This window comes from Panicum virgatum, chromosome 5N (genome assembly GCF_016808335.1).
Source record: "Panicum virgatum strain AP13 chromosome 5N, P.virgatum_v5, whole genome shotgun sequence".
Taxonomy (NCBI): domain Eukaryota; kingdom Viridiplantae; phylum Streptophyta; class Magnoliopsida; order Poales; family Poaceae; genus Panicum; species Panicum virgatum.
In genome coordinates this window covers 50,389,193-50,408,032 of record NC_053149.1, presented here as the reverse complement: position 1 = coordinate 50,408,032, position 18,840 = coordinate 50,389,193, and the positions used below count along the sequence as shown (strand labels likewise).

The window sequence follows — 18,840 nt, the reverse complement described above, 5'->3', positions numbered from 1 at the left end:
GAGTCGCGCAGCTAATTGTCCCGGATTCCCTGAGCCCCTTCGCTAAAATCCATGAAAAGAAAATGAATCTTTTTGTAATAGCACTCAATATTGATAATAAAACATGATGGCTGTATTGCACACTTCCCCACTCCCAAGATCCCAAATTGTGATCTACACGTGCTGTTGCTATGGGGAATTTCTGTTATGCAATCTCTGCACATGTATTAGCACCGAGGTTAATTCTTCATACACAAGTAAACAAAAAAAGCGAAAAATAAATGGATAAACAAAAGGCTCGACCTTCTTAAAAACATCAGGGTGCACAGCCTGGGCCTACAACGCAATCACGTAGCTCAATATGCTCCTTGAAAAGAAAGCCGATCCCGCAATGTATCGAAAATGGAGGCGGCAGCACTGTTCTGTGCAAGTGTAATCTTCAGGCGGCCGAAGAGCTCGTCACTATCTTTAGCTTGTGAGGCTGCATCGGCAGCTTCTTTTGCCATGCCCATCCGTGCATATGCCTACACAAAAGTAATCACAAGGTTGTTATGTGTTCGCAAGGTCATTTTTCTGATATTCTAAATCATATCAACTTATCAAGGAAATCTTGGGTTCTATTTCCAGTGAACTGAGACTAATGTGTTAGTTACTGGGAATCTTCTATGTCGTCATATCCTTTGCCTGATCTATCTACTGCAATTGATCAACATCAATGCTGCTAAACAGCTTCTTATTCTCTTAGGCATACTCTCCTTACCATTTCTTTTTATTGCTAAGCTCTCCTCTCATTTTTTTAAGGTTGAAGCCAGATAAAACAACATAATCCAGGAAAAAAACAGCAACAGCTTCTCAAAGTCCAAATGCACATTCTCCATATATAACTTGCAAACTTATACCTCAGATCTTTCACGAGGATCTGTTAGCTTTGGAATATATTTGAGAGCTTCAGTTTTTTGACCAGCGTCAATGCATGCTTCCACGAAAGGTTTATAGCCTGTAAGTTGAAAATAGAGACGCAAACTTCACAACATTATAAATTTACTATATTCAAACAAGGCATAGACAGTGTGAAGCAATATTCTTATGTCTGAATTTATCCAATGAAGATAACCCAATGCTGAGAACGGACAAGTTAATGTTTACATCATGGTTCAAATCAGGTTTCAACTTTTAAGCACAATGAATGAAAAGATTTCTAGTTGGCATAAAGGTGCTACTTTCCAAGGATAAGAAATCCTATGTGTAGGATAATGATGAACTTGCTCATACCCATGGAAGAAGCACGGATACAAATATCAATTTAATATAAACTTAACTTTCATGCAACAAAGTCATATATACAAACTCACCTCCTGGTGGTCGTTTCTCTCTTGAAAACTTTTCCAATGCATCCCAGTTTCCAACTGTAGCTAAAGCACATGTTTTAAGCCAGTACCACCTCTTATCAGGAACCTGTGCAGAAACAGGACCATTAGAAAGACTACAATGCAATATTAATTGAACAGGTCTCTACGTTTCGAGATTATCTGAATGGAATACCTTGAATTCTGACTTCACTTTGAGTGCAGCTCGCTCATTTCCCATTGCAATACAGGTTTTTATGGTATCACTAACACTAGAACCCACAAATATCGCCTGCTTTGTGGAAACTTCAAGTTCATGCTGTGATCTGAATGAAAAAAGTAAATAGTGACTAAGACATGACTATTAAGCAGGAGTCTGCACATAGTTTAAACTAAGTAATACCCCGCGCGTTGCTGCGGGATTTCTTAAATTTTAACGTGAAATTTGAAAGTAAAAAAATTAAGATGATTGCATGGCAAAATTCACAAAAAAAAATTGATGGAAAATATAAATCGATGGCCCTAGGAGACATTGATGTGGCATTTGATATAATAGGTTCCTATATGATGCGGATAACTTGCATGTTAAGAGAAATAGAGTTAATGACTTTAGTAGGTGTCATCTATATAGGCTATATAGTTGATATGAATTTTACTTGCATGTTATTTTTTATCAAGATCTAGTAGAAATCGATAAACTAACATCAATAGAATATTTGATCACATTATAAAAGAATAGGTGCTCAAAGAAATAGAGTATGTATATGAGTCTTTCCATTAATAGATTAAAGATTAAAAGTATTGCAAAAATAGAGTATGTATATGACTTTACGTTTATGTATATGACTTTACGTTAATAGATTAAAGATTTAAAGTATTGCACATAGTAGAAATCATATGGACATTTTCTTGTTTATTGAATCTCGTAAAAATCGATAAGCTAAAAGAAGAAACACCAATAGAATATTTGACCACATTATAGAAGAATAGGTGATGAAAAAATAGCGTATGTATATGATTTTACTTTAGTTAATTAAAGATTAAAAATATTGCATATTGTAGAGATGACATGAATATTTTTTGTAATTAATAAGGAAGTTAAAAGTTAGTGGGACACTTAGTGGAGAGTGATGTGGACACCTTGCATGAAGAGAGAAATAGTTAGTGGGTGCTATCTATATAGGATATATAGATGTAACTATCTACAGCAAGGAGTTCAGTAAACCACAGCCACATCTCTTCGGATTTTCACGATGAAGTTCAATCTATATGAATCTAGCACCTTGCCTGATTGGCTAATTGAAGCCTAGTAAACCTGAACTGCCAGTTTACCAAGAAAGAAACAAAGAAAACAGTGTCAACAGAGCAATTTGCATTACCCAGTTGTAGGTTACTCAGACCAATTATTATGCATGAAGTTGCATTAACATATGATCAAGGTTTGTGAGCTGACAAATGATAGTATAACTTACAGAATGAAGCAAATATATATTTTATGCTGATTGGATTGATAAGCACCATATCGAATGAGTTGAGACATGAATTTCATTATAGTTTTTAGTTGCATCACACAATCTAGATTTCTAATATAATGCACTAACCTTGCTAAGAACCAAATTGCTGCAAATTCTTCAGCATTTGAATGTCAGGAAAGAAGCAATAGTATCCTCACATGACAAATTCAGTGCAATATAACATCCTCAAATACCTTAGCAATTTGGCATGCTCTTCAGAAGCTTTGGATTCAAAAACATGTTCCTTGGTCTCAGCAAAAAGTCTATGGGCCTGCTCAATGAGCCTCACTTGTGGACCATGGAGAGTTCCCTTGCTTGCCATGGGATTCTTCTCCAATTCCCTCGATTCCTTCAACAAAAGAAAGGCGGCATCCTGCAATTGTTTTCAATAGCTTAGGCAATTGAAATGTAAAAGTAAATTTAATATAGTAAATCCTGCACTGATGATATATTAAATTTATGTGGATGATGGAATTAACTGCTAGAGTATATGCATAAAAAGCAGAATAGCATGCTACTGAATTCCAAGTAATATGAAGGCTGGCATTCATGTATTAAAGAATCAGATATACAATAACTGGGAGATTATTGTATATGCAACCTACTTGAAGTCTCCCAGTCGATAAAAAGAAGTCCTTCAAATCTTCATGCTTAGAATGTCTGCAAGCAAACCGTAGATATTCAACTATGTGGAAACAGATGTATACAGTTGAAGTAGCAACACTAAACAGGAAAGATGCATTACCTTGCATATGCCACAAACAAACTTCTAGCCAAAGGCCTCGCATTAATTACACCAAAAAAATCCATAGGAGCTTTCTGTAAAATTTATAGTCATCACAGAACATTAACGATGATACAACACTTGAGAAGAAGCACTTTCAGTTATGCTTCCCAAATCCTAAAGTTTAGTTTCACCTGACAAATTAGCTATTCATGCTTGATTTGGATCCTTGAAAAAATTACCTACAGCTGTAGCTTAACTGGAAATATTAATCTTTTATAAAGGAAGGAGGGGATTTACCTTCTCTACAGCTACCTTCTGCCAGATGTGGAATAGCACAAGGTACACAAGATCAGTATCACCACTTTCAATTGCCTTTGATAATGCTTTGTCTTGTTCATCAATGCTGAGCAACATGGGAATCTGTAAAGGTGAAACAATCAGATGATTTTCAAATGGACATCCTTCCTACCAAGTAAGTACTGAGCCTTTTCCTTTTTTTTTTGTTATTTAAGCATGCTAGATTTTCTGTAATTACTAAAGATATAGCATATCCTGTAGAGATAGGGCCTATTAGCATCTACAAAGATACAAAACCAGCTAAAGCTATCACAGGCTCAGAAGTCAGAGATAGAAGGCAAGCCTATCATCAACCTAATTGAGTATAAGAATTTTACAAAAGGTTCTTGTATATCAAACTATTAGTTCAACTACCACATCCTAATCAGGTTACCATTTCCACCTGTAAATCAGAAAGACACCAAGCAGTTTATTTATTCAATTTCATTTATTATGTACCCAAAATACCTCAACACCTATATAATTAAGACAGATTTATGAAGAAACCATATTCTTTACTTAGTTTGTTTTGAACATTCCTATTTTTTTTCCATTTTTGTTTACTGGAGAATATCATATTTATGCCTCACTCCTCAATCAATCAGTTGCATCATATCCACCTGAATCACCAGCATAAAAGAAAACTTGCCTGCTTTGAGGACTGTAATTCATGATCAACGAGCATTGCAGCCAACCTCCGCCGGCCACAATTATCTGCATGAGCTGCCACTGCAGCATATGATATCCCTTTACATAACCTGAGCTGCAATAGAAAGAACATGTAATCATGTAAAACAAGGATACATAACTGCAGACCTGCAGTAGCATATGCATTTACCAGGTAAAAGTATCAAGTATAAGCCTGACAATGACTTTAGTAAACACAAACCTTATCAAGCAAACCCTCAAGAAGGACTGTATCTGGAAGAGTTGCTGATGCTGTAATCTTCTCACATGCCCAATGCATTATCACAACCTCCTATAAAAGGTTTGAGGTGTAAATGGAAATGATATTACTTTATCAAGTAAAATATATGGAAAAGCAATGCACATTCACTCTTATTAACAATATCAAGTAGGACTAAATGACATAATTATCTGAAAGTAATTTAATTCTGCATATGACAAGTAATTTGGAACAAGATTATGTAATGCTTAGAACCTAACAGCAGGCAACTTGTGCTTCTGAGTTTATTGCGAAGGACAAAGGCACAGTGCTCACCCAAAATTTTCTGGATAACAAAAAATAGAGAGAAGAAAAAGGAGGTTACCGGGTTCAGGTTAAGGTACTCAGAAATGCGAAGTGCCAAAAGGTGCTGATTAGCATTAATGAGACGTCCAATGAGCACTGGTGCAGTAAGCAACTAAAGAAAACAACAGAAAAAATGACTATGTTAAGACATAAAAGGTACCAGTGGCAATATAAGGTTCATTAAAGCATCTAGAGTGTAACACAAACCTTGTACTGCTGAATGGTCAGTGGCATCCCAATCTCAGGATCACGAACGGCATTTAGAACTCGCAACATTTTGCACATGTCTTGAAAGCGTTCATGCGGAAATCGACTGCCAAAGCCAACTGGGTATCAATGCCAAGTTTAAATATCAGCAATAAAGTATTCTATGCAGAGGAATAGCACTATGCAAAAAGTATTAAGAGTATAAGATACTGGTTAGTTTAATTTCAAAGTTTGGTGGAATAAACAAATCGAACTATAACACTACAATGTTGCAGGATGCGGTACCAGAGTAGCAGTAAGGTATAAGACTACAGTCCATATAAGAAGACGTGGCATGTAGTGTAATAGTAAATGTTGTTAGCCAGAAAAAATATGGCTGACTGATCAACAAAGTTGGGGTCAGAAAGAGTCATGTTATTTATGATCTATTTGATCTATTTTGTTCAATTTGTCACATAATCTGAACGAACAAGCAGATACCAGGTAGGCAATAAGAAAAAAACTTGGTAAGTGGAGAAGCCTATGCTGTGGAGGAAAATCAATCGGTGTCCCTGAAAAAGGAGTTTTCCCTCCATGTGATTTTGAAGCAAACGCCCAGTACTCAAATATCTCACATATGAATGTCCACTTTTTTCAACACCTCAACTAATGTTCAAATCTAAGAAATAGGGAATCTCATCTGGCAGCCTTGTGAGGAAGAAATTACATAATTTTGGTAAGTGGTAGTTCACATGACTTCGATGATAATTAGGAGCTTGAATTCACAAAATTAGTTAGGTAACACTTCTACTCAAGTTAAGAAGCTAAGCTGCTTAGTATAGTTCTAAAACCACCCTATTCTTGGGCTTAAAACAGGCAACCTCTTCAAGAGAAGCTTTCGGGTCTAATGGCCTAACCTTGGCCTTTGCTGGACCTAAAAAAATTCAAATATTGGAAAACAAGCTCACACATAAACTTCAATTGGTACACTGTGACCCAACCCAGTGATCCCATCCACTCATACAAACTTGGCAGAGTAAAGACACTAGTTATCTGTTGCATGAGTATTATTCTATATGCTACCATAAAATACACACTTGAAAGATATAGTTGCCATATACTTTATCTAAAACTAGTCGAAGTTCAAATCGTGCACTGATCAAGGATGCAACTTATTCTCCAATCAACAACTCAAAATTAGTAGCGGTAGGAAAGGGAAAAACAAAACAAGAAAATATGATTACTTACAAAAAAGGTAAAAAAGCAGTGGTAAAAGTGCACAAATATAACATCCTAAAAGCAGAAAAATCAACCTGCAGAAAGCTAGGCCATAAGTAGCAGCTCTTAGCAACGTGCGTTGGCGTGAAACATCAAACTCATGGCCAGCAGCATCAATGCAAGCCTCAATTGCCTCCGGCAATGAAGATGATATTAGCTGATAGTTGTCATAAGCCTGCAAGTGTGGATTATTGTTAATGTCCCATTTCTGTTTTCACAAGATGAGGCAAGATTAATGTTTCAAAGGACTAACAATAGTTCCATGGTACTTGTCTACTTGAGATATTAACAAACTTTGATACAATTTGCAAGTAGCATGTGTGGAAAGTCATAATGTGAAGCATAAAAAACAGGTCAAGATGAACTATAGATACATATGCTACCAAGCTGAAAATACGTTAGGTACAATTGTTAATGTTGTACACAGTCACCACCAACTGCATTGCTATCAATAACTTGTGCGAAAAAACTCTAATACTACCTTCCGGATCAACAAAATGGATTAGAAATTTAGAATATATAGGAGCACATCTTTAGTGCATCAATAGACCACACTTGGAAACACACACCTCCTTTCTTGGTGACCTTGCCATGTACTATCAATGGGCGCACATACTGTGGTCTACAACAAGAAACCACCTTAAATGATATGAGTAGAGAGAAGGGGACACTGAAAATACAAAAACTCTTTATCTTGACAATGGCTCATTGGTACTTTAGTTAAGGAGTCATTTCCCGATTTGTTTAGCAGTTTGTGTAGGAGCTGCCCTTAAGGCCAACCAGTTGGCAATCCACATTCATATGCGACTATATAGTGGTTCTTGCATTTTTTATCCTGTTGCCTTCTGTGGGCGACTGGGAGGTGGAAGCGGGGAGAAGACATACAAAACGGTCAGACAGAACATTCTCTTAACAACAGAAATAGCAACACAAGCCTTTCCCCAACTTCTTGTCCATGCATGTAAAGCAACTTAGCATTGGATCACAAACTAGTAAGCTTAAGCTCTTGGGAAGAGGTGGGCAATCCACTAATACTTCACAACACTCCCACTCACATGCAGCCGGAACAAGGCACAAATGTGGAAATAAAGAAGAAGGGAGCGGAGGACTTAAAAGATGCCTCTACCAAGACTCGAACTCGAGACCTCTGGCTTTGATACCATGTTAGGTTTCATGCACCAACCAGATGAACCCAAAAGCTTAAGCTCTTGGGAAGAGATGGGCGATCTACTAATACTTCACAACACATATAACATGTATCTAGTGGATAAAACAGTAGTATGCCGAAGGTCCTGATCATTAAGGTAGCAATTGGTGTATCTCCTAGAAGACAAACAAGTTACAACAATAAAATGGTGTTTAAATTCATTCAGAATTTATCCAAATGAGCAACAGAGCTACAAAAGTTCCATAGATTAGAAACAGTACCTTAGCACTTTGCCTGTCGTAGTGATCTCGAGCATCATACAATAATGCTGCTGGGGACATGCTTCCAATGCCAAAAATTAATGTAGTACAGTCCGGGACTCGATGTAGAAATTCCATACTTGAGTTCGAGAGGATTCTTACACCATCGCACTCAGGAATGAGTTTTATGGGTTCGTCATAATTGTACTGCACAGGATCTCCATTCGGACCAACCATCAAAAGCACTTCAGGCCAGTAGAGGAGTACACTGTCCAGTCCACACCAAGCTATTTGTTCCGGTGGCAATGCTGACTATGGGATATCCAAAAGAAAAGGAAAAAATAAGTTAACTAATGAACAGTTTACTAAAATAGTGCTCACAAAAGAAATAAAAATGGCACAAGCATTCTAACCTATAGCACTATTTCTATTGCTTAAAATGCACAAATTAAGTCCAAATGCAACCTAGGACAAAAGAGAAATATAGCTAAAAACAGAGAAATTCAGTTCCAAATACAGTTATGTTTTTCTATTGTTAGGCTAATGTTAGGTCGTAGGTGTGAGCTTATCACCAAACACCTATGGCATCATTCATCATGGAACACCTATGGCTAATAATCATAGACACCTTCTCAAGCAGAGGTTGAGAACTGCAACAGAAGATTTAAACGCTTCTGATATTTGCGATCAAATAAACAAACTGTTCATCATAGACACAGCTATCTGCTTACTATAGTCAATTGGTGACCCTTCAATAAGAGATCTGCACTTTTGCTTTTCAGACAAGATAGCAGAACATAAACTAGCAAAGAAAAGTATTATGTGCAGATTTTTATGCAGGGAAAATGCATCAGCTAAAACCTCCCTACCATTCAGTCAGCCACCATCCAAACTGGTCTAAATGTCTTCAAAGCTATATCTACCAATCCATGCTTGGAGGCCCGGCAAAAGCAAGAATAGAAGCTTGGACGAGCAGTCAGTATAGAGCTATAAAACTTACATCGCACTCATACTGGAATATGATCCTGGAGAAATCGGTGGGGATTACGAGCAGGCGCCCATCATGTGCAAATGCTGCAAGAAGCTTCCCGTTGGGTGACACAGCCATCTTCTGCACGGGTCCGATTTCAAGCTCCTCCCCGAGCACCTGCACACCATCCTCATCTACTGCGATCACCCGGTCACCAACCGCAAGCAGCACCTCTGGACTTCCTGACATGACAAACTGCGGCTCCACCACTGCCATGCATAAAACATGCTCCTCATCACCAACTCCTGGGTCGGCGAGGTCACGGGGGTGAGGGTCAGCAGCTTCGATGTCCGTGGCCACTACAACGCGGTTCTCCTCTGTGAGGATGGCTACACCGCCGCCCCAGAATACAGCGTCGGCGACGCCTCCAGAGGCCGGCGGCAGTAGGGGCACGGGGCTGGAGCTGGGGCTGGGCTGCAGATCGGGGAGGCGGAAGCGGAGGAGAGAGCCATCTGAGAGGAGGGCGATGAGGCTGAGGGAGCTGGAGAAGGAGAGCGAGTGAAGGCGGGGGAGCATGGGCGGCCAGGGGGCGGAGGCTATGGGGTAGCCCGAGGAGGAGAAGAGAAGGAGGCGGCGCCGGGAGGGCTCGGAGTGGAGCTGCACGATCTTAGAGTCGTCGCGGACGGCGGCGATCGGACCGCCGAAGGGCGCTGCGGCAACGATGTGGGTGGAGAGGTCGAGGCGGCCGATCACTGCACCGCCGACGCCGGAGGAGGAGGCGGTGGAGGTGGGTGCCGGGGCGGACCAGGGGAGAGGGGAGTACAGCGTGAGGCGGCGGTAGAAGCGGTCGGAGAGGAGGTCCCACTCCGCCGCGACAGAGACGGAGGAGGACATCGCGGGAGGGGGTGTGGGGTTGGTCGCCGGCGGCGAGGCGCGGCGGGAGCGCGGTCGGATCGCGCGCAAGCGGCCGGGCTTGGGGAAGAAGCTGGACTCTTGGGGATCGAGTTACGAGTTTACGACGGGGGGGCTGGCCGCTGACGTGTGGGACCGGGCATCGGCGAGCCGAGCCCAGCGAGCGTGGGCTGGATAGCTGCTGATTCGCGCGCGGTCCATCAGTGGTGGTGGCCTGCGCTGGCAGGTGGGCCTGGCATTGTCCAGCCCATTTCTGATCGATAGGCGAGCTGCGAGCGCCTCAATTTCCTATTAATTTTAATAATCAATTAAGTCTTCAATTACTTTTTAAGTCACAAACATATAGAATTATCTATCTTGTCTTTTCAAAATATATAGAATTAATTTATATTGTCTCTTTTGAAATCTCAAGGCTAAACTTTAGAGTCTTTTACCACCCCTAGCTTGATAGCTACTCTTTCCGTTCCAAATTATTAGTCGTTTTGGTTTTCTAGATACATATATGCATTTAAAAAAGTTAAAAAAATCTAATAATTTAGGAAGAAGGCAGTACAATAGCTGCAGTTTGCGAGGAGTTAGCACCTACTCACTTAAGTGTCTCTATATTTTAGACAAAATAAGTCAAACTTTTGGCTTCTGTACGGTACAATCATAGGTGTATACAATCATCAAACCTACAAATATTTACGGTAGAGTCGTGTGATCTTACATTCTTCCTACTCCCAGCGATCGATGCCCATGTGCGCATCTTCTTATGTTCGACAGGAAATTTTTGAAATAACACGTGTCATGCTCCCGGTGATGAGCCTAACAGGCTTTTGACGTGCCCCCTCTTCTTACCTGCAGACCTTTTGACACGAGTAGCAATCACAATCAGTCGTGTGACAGAAAAAGCGGCTCAAGGAGAACAATTTGATCTAATACTAGCTAGAGCTTTGTAGTTCAGGGACCATGTAGAGACGGTAGTAGCTTTTCCAGATACCTCCGACCTCTTCTCTTCTCCCGCACTTATGCCATCATACGATCTACCTTAATTATATTATTATAAGGGAGATATATGATTTTTTTTCTAACTGTAAAGTCTAAACTAACGTAAAAGCTTTCATTTTTGATAATGTAAGAAAATTGTATGATATACAAACTTTAAATGTTAAAGCTATAACCATCTATCATTATTAGCTAGTCGCACCTCACAAATATACTAAACACCCTCCTCTTCTTTATTTTTTGGCCACTGCATGTCTGCATGTTTCAGTCCGTTTACATCAATGTGTGGCAATGCCAAATTCTTCATTTCGAAAAGAATGCCAATAATGTAAAGAAAAAAAATCGTCACCGACTACTCATGTTCATCGTCTTGATCTTCCTGTAAAAAAACAGTCATTAGCTTATTTGCATATTTCTTTTCGTGATCGTATCCGCAGAGGGGATTTTACATGGTACGTTGTGCTTTTGAAACCCCTCTACTCTAGGCCGGTGAAGCTGCACTACTACTCCGTAGGCCACCGGTGTTTTGATCATAGGCTAGTTTCGAATGCCTTTTTGCTTTCCCTTAGCATACAGGAAATCAAAAGCAGCGGTGGTTGGCATATCAAAAATCGCCTCGACATCTTGGGATATGCGGAGCAAAAGGTCAACTGACGCAATGACAAAAGGGTGATACTCATCAGCATTCAGTAACCGATCGAGTCGATGGGGCTTGCAAGCAAGCGTCTCAGCTAACTGGACATTTGAAGTTTCTTCTTTTGCATTTTCGTGCAAGTGTCCAGGGTGGTTTGTACTGTGTTTCAGAGAGAGAGAGAGAGAGAGAGAGAGAGAGAGAGAGAGAGAGAGAGAGAGAGAGAGAGAGAGAGAGAGATTCTCTAACCATTTGACTTCGAAGTAGGCTAGAAACAAATTACCATGTCTTCAGAGGTTAATCTGTCTTGTAGTCTTATAGAAACCATAGTTTGGTAGGTTTCTTTTGTAAAGCAGTGGTGCCAAATAAATTTATAAAAGGAAACATTTCGTACTCCCCAACAAATCCTTTCTAATGTTCTTTTTTTTCTGCCCCCCTTTTTATTTGTGTAGGGACAAAGCAAAATGAAGCGCTCCTCTTTCTAAACAGGTCTTTCGTCACTTCATGCAAAAGATACGTTAAACATTGCATTGTGTGCTTATCTTATTGGACAAAAAGGAACAAATGTAGTGAAAAAGTTTGGCCAGAAAAAGGCATGCTTTCGTTGGGGAATAATTAGGTGCACCATACCAGGATATGCCATCAACACATCTTAATACGTGATTAACTGAATTCCGGAAACGTAAGAAAGAAAGAAAGAAAAACGTGACTGCATTTTCTTTTATGCTACTGCTAATTGAGGCAGACCAATAATAGGATTATCGGACAAAGCACTACAAGTGACATGCATGTGCACTAGCATCTACTACTTGTCATTGCAAGATTGACCAAAATGCTCATACGTCACAGATCCGCATTCGACAGTACTTCAAGGCATGCGTAGACCACTTCCATTGTAAAAATGAGTTTGTTTGGAAAAATTGCTTAAAATATCGTACCAATTGGATTACAAAGAGAACATTCTTGCAGATCAGTGGTCACAGGCACCATCTGTCAGCCACAGACCCACAGAGGATGAAGCTTTCCAAATTGGTGTTTTCTGCCATGGGTTCCACTTCCACATGAACAATCTTTCCATGCAGGAATATCACATACTACCAGTTATGAGCAGCAAACCTAATCCACAGGCTAATCAGGGGGCACTGATCGCTGATGCGATCCTGCGCCCGGTTTGGCCACTCATACTCGGGAGTTTATTCTAGTGAAGGACCCCAGCATGAACAGATGGAATTCCGGTGGAGATCTCATCAGATCATTGGTGAATTGCGGTTGTTGGAAAGGAGATCGCAGCCATCATCATGCTTCGAACGAACTTGCATTTCCAAATCCGTGAGCTGCTTAGCTCGCTGCCTAGCTGCTTACTGGCTTATATTCCAAGAAAGTAAGTTGGTGATCGACCATCTGTGGAGGATGCATCAGTGCCTGCAACAAGAAGTTGGGCTCAACTGTATCAGTTTCTGGTTCCGCAACCACACTTCGGTGTCAACTGCCTCTGCTTGTGTACACCATACTGCAAGATTGCATATTCAGCATATTCTATCCTCCAGAAGTTGGAGCAATCAATAGAATTCTGTGGTGCTGAACTGCAGCTGCTGATCAGTGTTGGAGCTGAGAAGAATCATATACCGCAAGTCAGCAACATGATGGTGGCATGGGGATCAAAGGCTGCCACGTGTATATCTGGCCTTTTCCACCGGCCTCCTCGCTGGATTTCCATGGGCAGAGCAGACCAAGAACTGGTCCGGGACTGCAGGATCTAATGAGTGTGCACAAGCATGGAACTCATAGCACGCCTGCCATTTGGAGTTCCGGTCTGCTGGTGAGCGTATAATTTCGACACCGTGTGACAGGATTTGTCCAACATTGTCTCATGGTTTATCAGTATCCCCTGTCGGGTTATGCCACGGCTAGGGGCAAAGTTGGGAGAAATTATTGTGTTTAGGAGTAGAAAATGGCGAGTCATGATGAGCGTGTTGGCTAGTTGCTGTCATTAGCGTTTTATCTCCCTCTAAAAGCTCATCATTGGCGTGGCCAGCTTAAATTTTTAGAGGAAAAGGGCGGCATGGTCCAGTTTATTTGGTCACATTTTTAAATAAATTGTACGTTCCCTATTTATGCAATGCAAGGTGGTTATCAAATGGATCCCAAATCTTTCACTCGTAGAATTAGACCTGTCACCTTGCAATTTGGAGGGGGCATACAATTCGCAGTCATGTCACCTTGCAATGCAGAAGATGCTCTGAACTTCCAAAACCCTTCTGATATTCAGCAGATGGCGCAGAATGATGCGATCTATACCAGCCTAGGTTTCAACCTACGATAAGTAACCGTTAAGAACAATCGGTTAGTTCGAAATGATTAATACGTGTCACATCATCTTAGTAACACAGTTACCACATCTTGGAAATCATAACTCAGCATTGCCGCATCATGAAATCTAACATACTAACCGGCACATTGCTCTGTACCATTTTCTGCAGTCCTGCAAGTAGAGACCTTGCAGCCTTCAGCACCCAACGGAAGTGATCAGGTGACAAAGACTAGTTAACTGAACTTCCCACTAGTAACTAACGACTACTAGCTTGGCGGCCTCTACGCCATGCAACAAATCTGACGACCCTGTCAATCTGTTCCTTTCACCTTTCCCCTAATCTCCTTCGCAGCCAAAAATCACATGAACCAAAGTGACAGCTACTCCAAATCGAACTCGTAGCTAGCCAGGAGGTATCTTGGACAAGCCCATGCATGAGCACAAGATCGAGATCAGACACGATGCGACATGGAGTTGGTGAGAAGAGGAGGTAGCAACGGCACATACTGATACAGTGGCTAGTCCAAGTCCCCGTTGCATACCGGCCCTCCACTGCTTACTGCTACCGGCCGGTCCTAGTGCCATGTGAAATCTGTACAGAACCGGCCGCCGGTTTCCACTGGCACCACCGACGGGCACCGGCCGGCCGGCGCCGCGAACAGCTGGCCGGCACCGGAGCGGCGGAGCACCAAACCAAGCCCTGCGTTTCAGCTAGCGGCGCGCACGACGGAGAGAGCAATCAGTTCATGCCGCGTCCGGTGCCACCGCACCTCCCCGCCGTGCCGGTCTACCACACAGGAAAAGCCTCCCCTCGTCGCCCTACCACACCATCATCATCACACCTCCGGGGCTGTAAAAAGCTCGGCGAAATGCGCTCAAAAGGCCTCCTCCCTCCTCTCATTTCGGCTCCGCCCCCCGGTCGGTCCCCCCACGCAGAGCTGCCGAAGCGCGCCATAATATATTGCGGATCGGAGCACCGAGCAAAAGGGGAGCTTCCATGATCACCATACCAAAACCTCCCACAAACCAGAGGGCAACCCCACGCTATCTAGAACCGTGTGCTCTCCATCCCGGAGCTGTTGCTTTTCTGGTGGTCTCGTTGTCCACCTTCAGACTGGTTTGTTTGGTTTCCATTGTCCTTGGGATTCTGGTGTGTTTGCGAGGTGAAGGAGCGTTAAGAAGTTTGGAAGAAAGGATGCCTCTGAAGTCTGAGGTAGCATGAGTGAGTGTGGCAGGGAGAGATACAGGTTGAGTTTGCCGCTCCTCTTCTTCTCTTGCCATTGTTCAGAGCCGAATAGGTGATCCTTCTCCGGTTTAGGAACCCCTCCAGAGCTTAGTTCTCTGTGCTTGTTGCCGTCGTGCTGAGTCGGGGTCGTCAATCGATCGACACAAATGCTAGCGTCTGGGAGAAGGCAGCTCCTTGTGTGCACAGGCTTTGCGGTTCTTTCGCTTCTTGCGCCGTCCAATGGCGCCTCAAATTCCACCGAGACTCTCAATCAGGGCCACAACAAGACCGGGAATCCTTTGGAGGTAATCAAAGTTATTTTATTGAATCCATTTTGAGATCTTTTATTTACACTTTAAGATGTTGTTAGTTCTGAATTATACTGAGTCTTTTGTTGATTTATATGTTTTATGGTTTTTAGTATAAGCAGAGTTACACTACTGATTGCAGAAACTTACATTTTCAGATGACACCCAGAGTATCATTTCAGCTCAAGCTACACGCATTGTTCCATTGGTCTTCGTTCGGTTTCTTGATGCCATTAGGGATAATACTAGTCAGAATGTCAAGCAAATCACAAAACGGCGGATGCATCCGACTCCTCTTCTATTGTCATGTCATTTCGCAGGTCTGCTTACATCTTCTGCGCTTGAGACAACACTTTCTTACAAATGATTCTGCTATAGTGTTCCTCATGTGCTCAACTGGGTTTGCAGGTTGCAGCTGTCCTTCTTGCAACAGGCGGCGCGGTACTGTCATTGATGAACTTTGAAAACTCATTCAGTAACAGTCACCAAAGAGTAGGATTGGCATTATATGGAGTCATGTGGCTCCAGCCAATTATCGGTTTCTTCAGGCCAGAAAGGTTGAGATACAACTTTCCATATGCATGACAGCAACCTTTCCATATTTACTGCAAAAGAACCTAAGCCATATCCTCTCTCATTTCTACAGAGGTGTTAACGTGAGGAGTCTATGGTACTTCTTCCATTGGCTCCTTGGAATCGCAATCTGCGCCACGGGCATTGTGAACGTCTACATCGGACTTCATACCTACCATGAGAGAACCACCAAGAGCGTGAGGCTCTGGACTGGCCTCCTCACTGTTGAAGTCATCTTCCTGGGTTTCTTCTACCTCATGATAGACAGGTGGAGCTACATGATGAAGCAAGGGCACGCCTCCGTTGAACAGCTCAGGCCTACAGATAATCGAAGAACCTATCCAACCACCCTTCGGAAAGAGCTAGCTATCGTGCAAGAGTGAAATCTCCAAATGGAAAGGCAGTATTGGAAGGTGAGGTGCTGTAAAGTTTGCTGAAGATAGTAATGTTGCTAATGGTTTGGTAACTTGTTTGCTTTGAGAGGTGTGACGTTCTTTCGAACATTTGAGAGTGTGCATTCCAGAATATTGTACAGCTTTTACAGTTGATTTGGAAATGCAGAGGATTGGAGCCTCTGCTGTTGCATCTTGCACATCGCCTTTGGATTCCGTTTAGAGCAAACATTGTCACAGTTTATCGATGGCAGACAGTTGTAGCCTGTAGCATTATACATTTATACTAGCATGTCTTTTGGGGCGAAATGTTCAGAACAGTGCTTAGTGTCCATGTTAGCAGGTTTGTAAGAAATTAGCACTTTAGGACATGCAGCATTTCACAGTGCAAAAGACAGGAAGAGATCACCACATAAATTTGTAACATATGACCTTTTTTATACATGTTACACCTCTATTATTATTTCTGTCTGTATTCAGTACTCAGCATTTCTTCCTTGTTGTTTTCATATCGATCCATAGATGTTTCTTATGCTAACTCTGTGCCACATCAAGTGCTTACAACCTTGCACATAAGACCTACTTACCCAGTTACACCACATACAAATTGCTACAATGTGTATATATACAGTTCTGCTGCAGAGCAAAAATACCTTCCTATATGACAGTCTGGAGATGACAAGTGAACCTGCCTGCGCCTTCATGTAATCATGTTCAAGGCAAGAGCTGGATATAACCAGTTACGACAGCAATAGCTAGAATGGCAAAAGGTGGGACAAGCACAAACGCCCCAACGGTCGCGAAGAACACCGAGTCATTCCGTCCACTGACCTGGGTAAGCATGGCCTGCCTCTTGATGTTCCTCCTTTGCGACAACGTCGGGGAGTTGAGTCTCTTCAGGCCTTCCTTCAGCTTCTTGCCCAATGGGAGGGTGAACTCGTCAACCTTACCATTGGCCAGTGCTGACAGTTGCTCGCGGATAGTAGCGCGTTGACGGGGTTCTGGGAGTGTACGATTCTCTAGGCCTGATGAACGCTTTCTTAGTTGTCATAGACAGTCATTTACATCAGGCACGAATGCGGAATATTGTAACTTTGTAAAAACTTACCAGCAATGCCATCAGATGTAGGGGATGTCAGTTGTTCCAGGAGGTCCAACTGTGTACGAGCCGTAGAAACTTCAGAACACAAATATGGTAACATTAGCCATTTCGTTTAGTAATCAAAATGGCATTAGTCATACTTGAAACATCTGACACTAATAAGTAGCAGCAGTAATCGCACTTCAAACATCTGACACTTGGCAATGTGCGTTTCATCTGAAATTTAACTTTTAATTGCCAAGGAAATGAATCTAGCTTCTTTTTTTTATTAAAAGCACAATCTCATACCAAACAATTGTCTTGGATTCACATTTTTTTCTATACAACGTTAAAATTGCAAAATCTTATACCCTTGAAGCAAATATTAGAAAGAAATGCCCACAATTGAAAACATTTACCTTGAGTTCCTACAATTGATAGCATTATACATGTTATTTATCTCGATATAGCTTATCAGTTATCAGCACTTTGCTCAGCAGATTACAGAATGTGATATGAACACACTAACTGTAGGTGCGCACTTTGAATTGCTCTCCGCCAAAGGGAACACAATTGATACTGAAGGAGCCGTATATACTCATGTCTTCATGTCCGGTGCATATAAAGCAAGGAAGCACTTCAATCAAACCTTTCACTTTTTTTTTCTCTCCCAGAAAGGGCTATTCCCGAATTTTCTTTACTTTTTGGGAGCAACGAAACTACAAGATGTCCAGCAGTTCAACCAGTTCCGTACTAGGTAACTCGAACTCTACTAGCATCTAACAGATCAACGCAATCAAACCTAATTACCTAAGCAATACTTTTAAGTGCAGAGCATGCTAAGCACGGATCACTCCAATCAAAGTGACAAGACGGGAAGCAGAGCAGACAGCGAGGTACCTGCGGCCCTAGGCTCCTGCGTGGCGCTGGCGCTGTCCTGCCGCGCGGCCGCCCTGCAGCAGCCGAGCGACCTCTGCGCGGGGGCGACGGGGGCCCTGAGGGGGACCCTGCCGTTCCCCACGCCCGCCGCCGCGGCGTCCACGGCATGGAGCCTCGTGGCGGAGGAAGGGGGGAAGCTGCACGCCATGGATGAATGGATCGATCGGCTCGCGCAGGCGCAGGTTGCTACGGAGGTAGAGAGGATGCGCCGAGCGCCGAGAGAAGGGCGGAGAAAGAATATACAGTTCGCCGAGCGCTATTTCAAATCAAATTCTCTCTTCTTTTTTTTTTGCGTCGCCGGTGGTGCCGCCCGCCTCCGCCACAGAATGGCGTGGCCGGCGAGGGGTTCCGGCCTCCGGGAGAGTGGAGCGTTGCCACGGCCGCGCGCGGCGCACCACATGTTGTTTTGGATCTAGCGGATTGGCGGGCCCACAATATATATTTTTTTCCTGGAAGGAACACGAGCCTGCTCGAAGCTCGATTGTT

General features: G+C 42.5%; 3 protein-coding genes across 4 annotated transcripts; 1 reads left to right on the top strand and 2 right to left on the bottom strand.

Moving 5' to 3' along the window:
- Positions 1-69: 69 nt before the first annotated feature.
- LOC120676026 (protein VACUOLELESS1-like) lies at positions 70-9,889 on the bottom strand. Its single transcript, XM_039957239.1, has 16 exons — positions 9,026-9,889; positions 8,047-8,337; positions 6,654-6,793; positions 5,362-5,467; positions 5,174-5,266; positions 4,792-4,881; positions 4,552-4,665; positions 3,864-3,986; positions 3,585-3,658; positions 3,445-3,499; positions 3,034-3,212; positions 1,522-1,651; positions 1,332-1,434; positions 879-976; positions 283-503; positions 70-195 (listed from the first exon to the last, which is right to left on the bottom strand). Exons 1-15 carry the CDS (start codon positions 9,887-9,889, stop codon positions 336-338), a joined length of 2,628 nt encoding a protein of 875 aa, XP_039813173.1. The 3' UTR covers positions 70-195; positions 283-335.
- Positions 9,890-14,748: 4,859 nt separating this feature from the next.
- LOC120672738 (cytochrome b561 domain-containing protein At2g30890-like) lies at positions 14,749-16,902 on the top strand. 2 transcript variants are annotated; one of them, XM_039953300.1, is made up of 5 exons: positions 14,749-15,083; positions 15,155-15,366; positions 15,528-15,689; positions 15,778-15,926; positions 16,016-16,325. In XM_039953300.1, the coding sequence occupies exons 2-5, from the start codon at positions 15,229-15,231 to the stop codon at positions 16,323-16,325; spliced, it is 759 nt and encodes a 252-aa protein (XP_039809234.1). In that variant the 5' UTR covers positions 14,749-15,083; positions 15,155-15,228. The 2 variants fall into 2 exon arrangements, with proteins under 2 accessions (XP_039809234.1, XP_039809233.1); XM_039953299.1 differs by having other exon boundaries at positions 14,751-15,366; positions 16,016-16,902.
- LOC120672739 lies at positions 16,740-18,740 on the bottom strand. The gene is made up of 3 exons (XM_039953301.1): positions 18,316-18,740; positions 17,443-17,511; positions 16,740-17,359 (listed from the first exon to the last, which is right to left on the bottom strand). Exons 1-3 carry the CDS (start codon positions 18,500-18,502, stop codon positions 17,049-17,051), a joined length of 567 nt encoding a protein of 188 aa, XP_039809235.1. The 5' UTR covers positions 18,503-18,740; the 3' UTR covers positions 16,740-17,048.
- Positions 18,741-18,840: the final 100 nt, after the last annotated feature.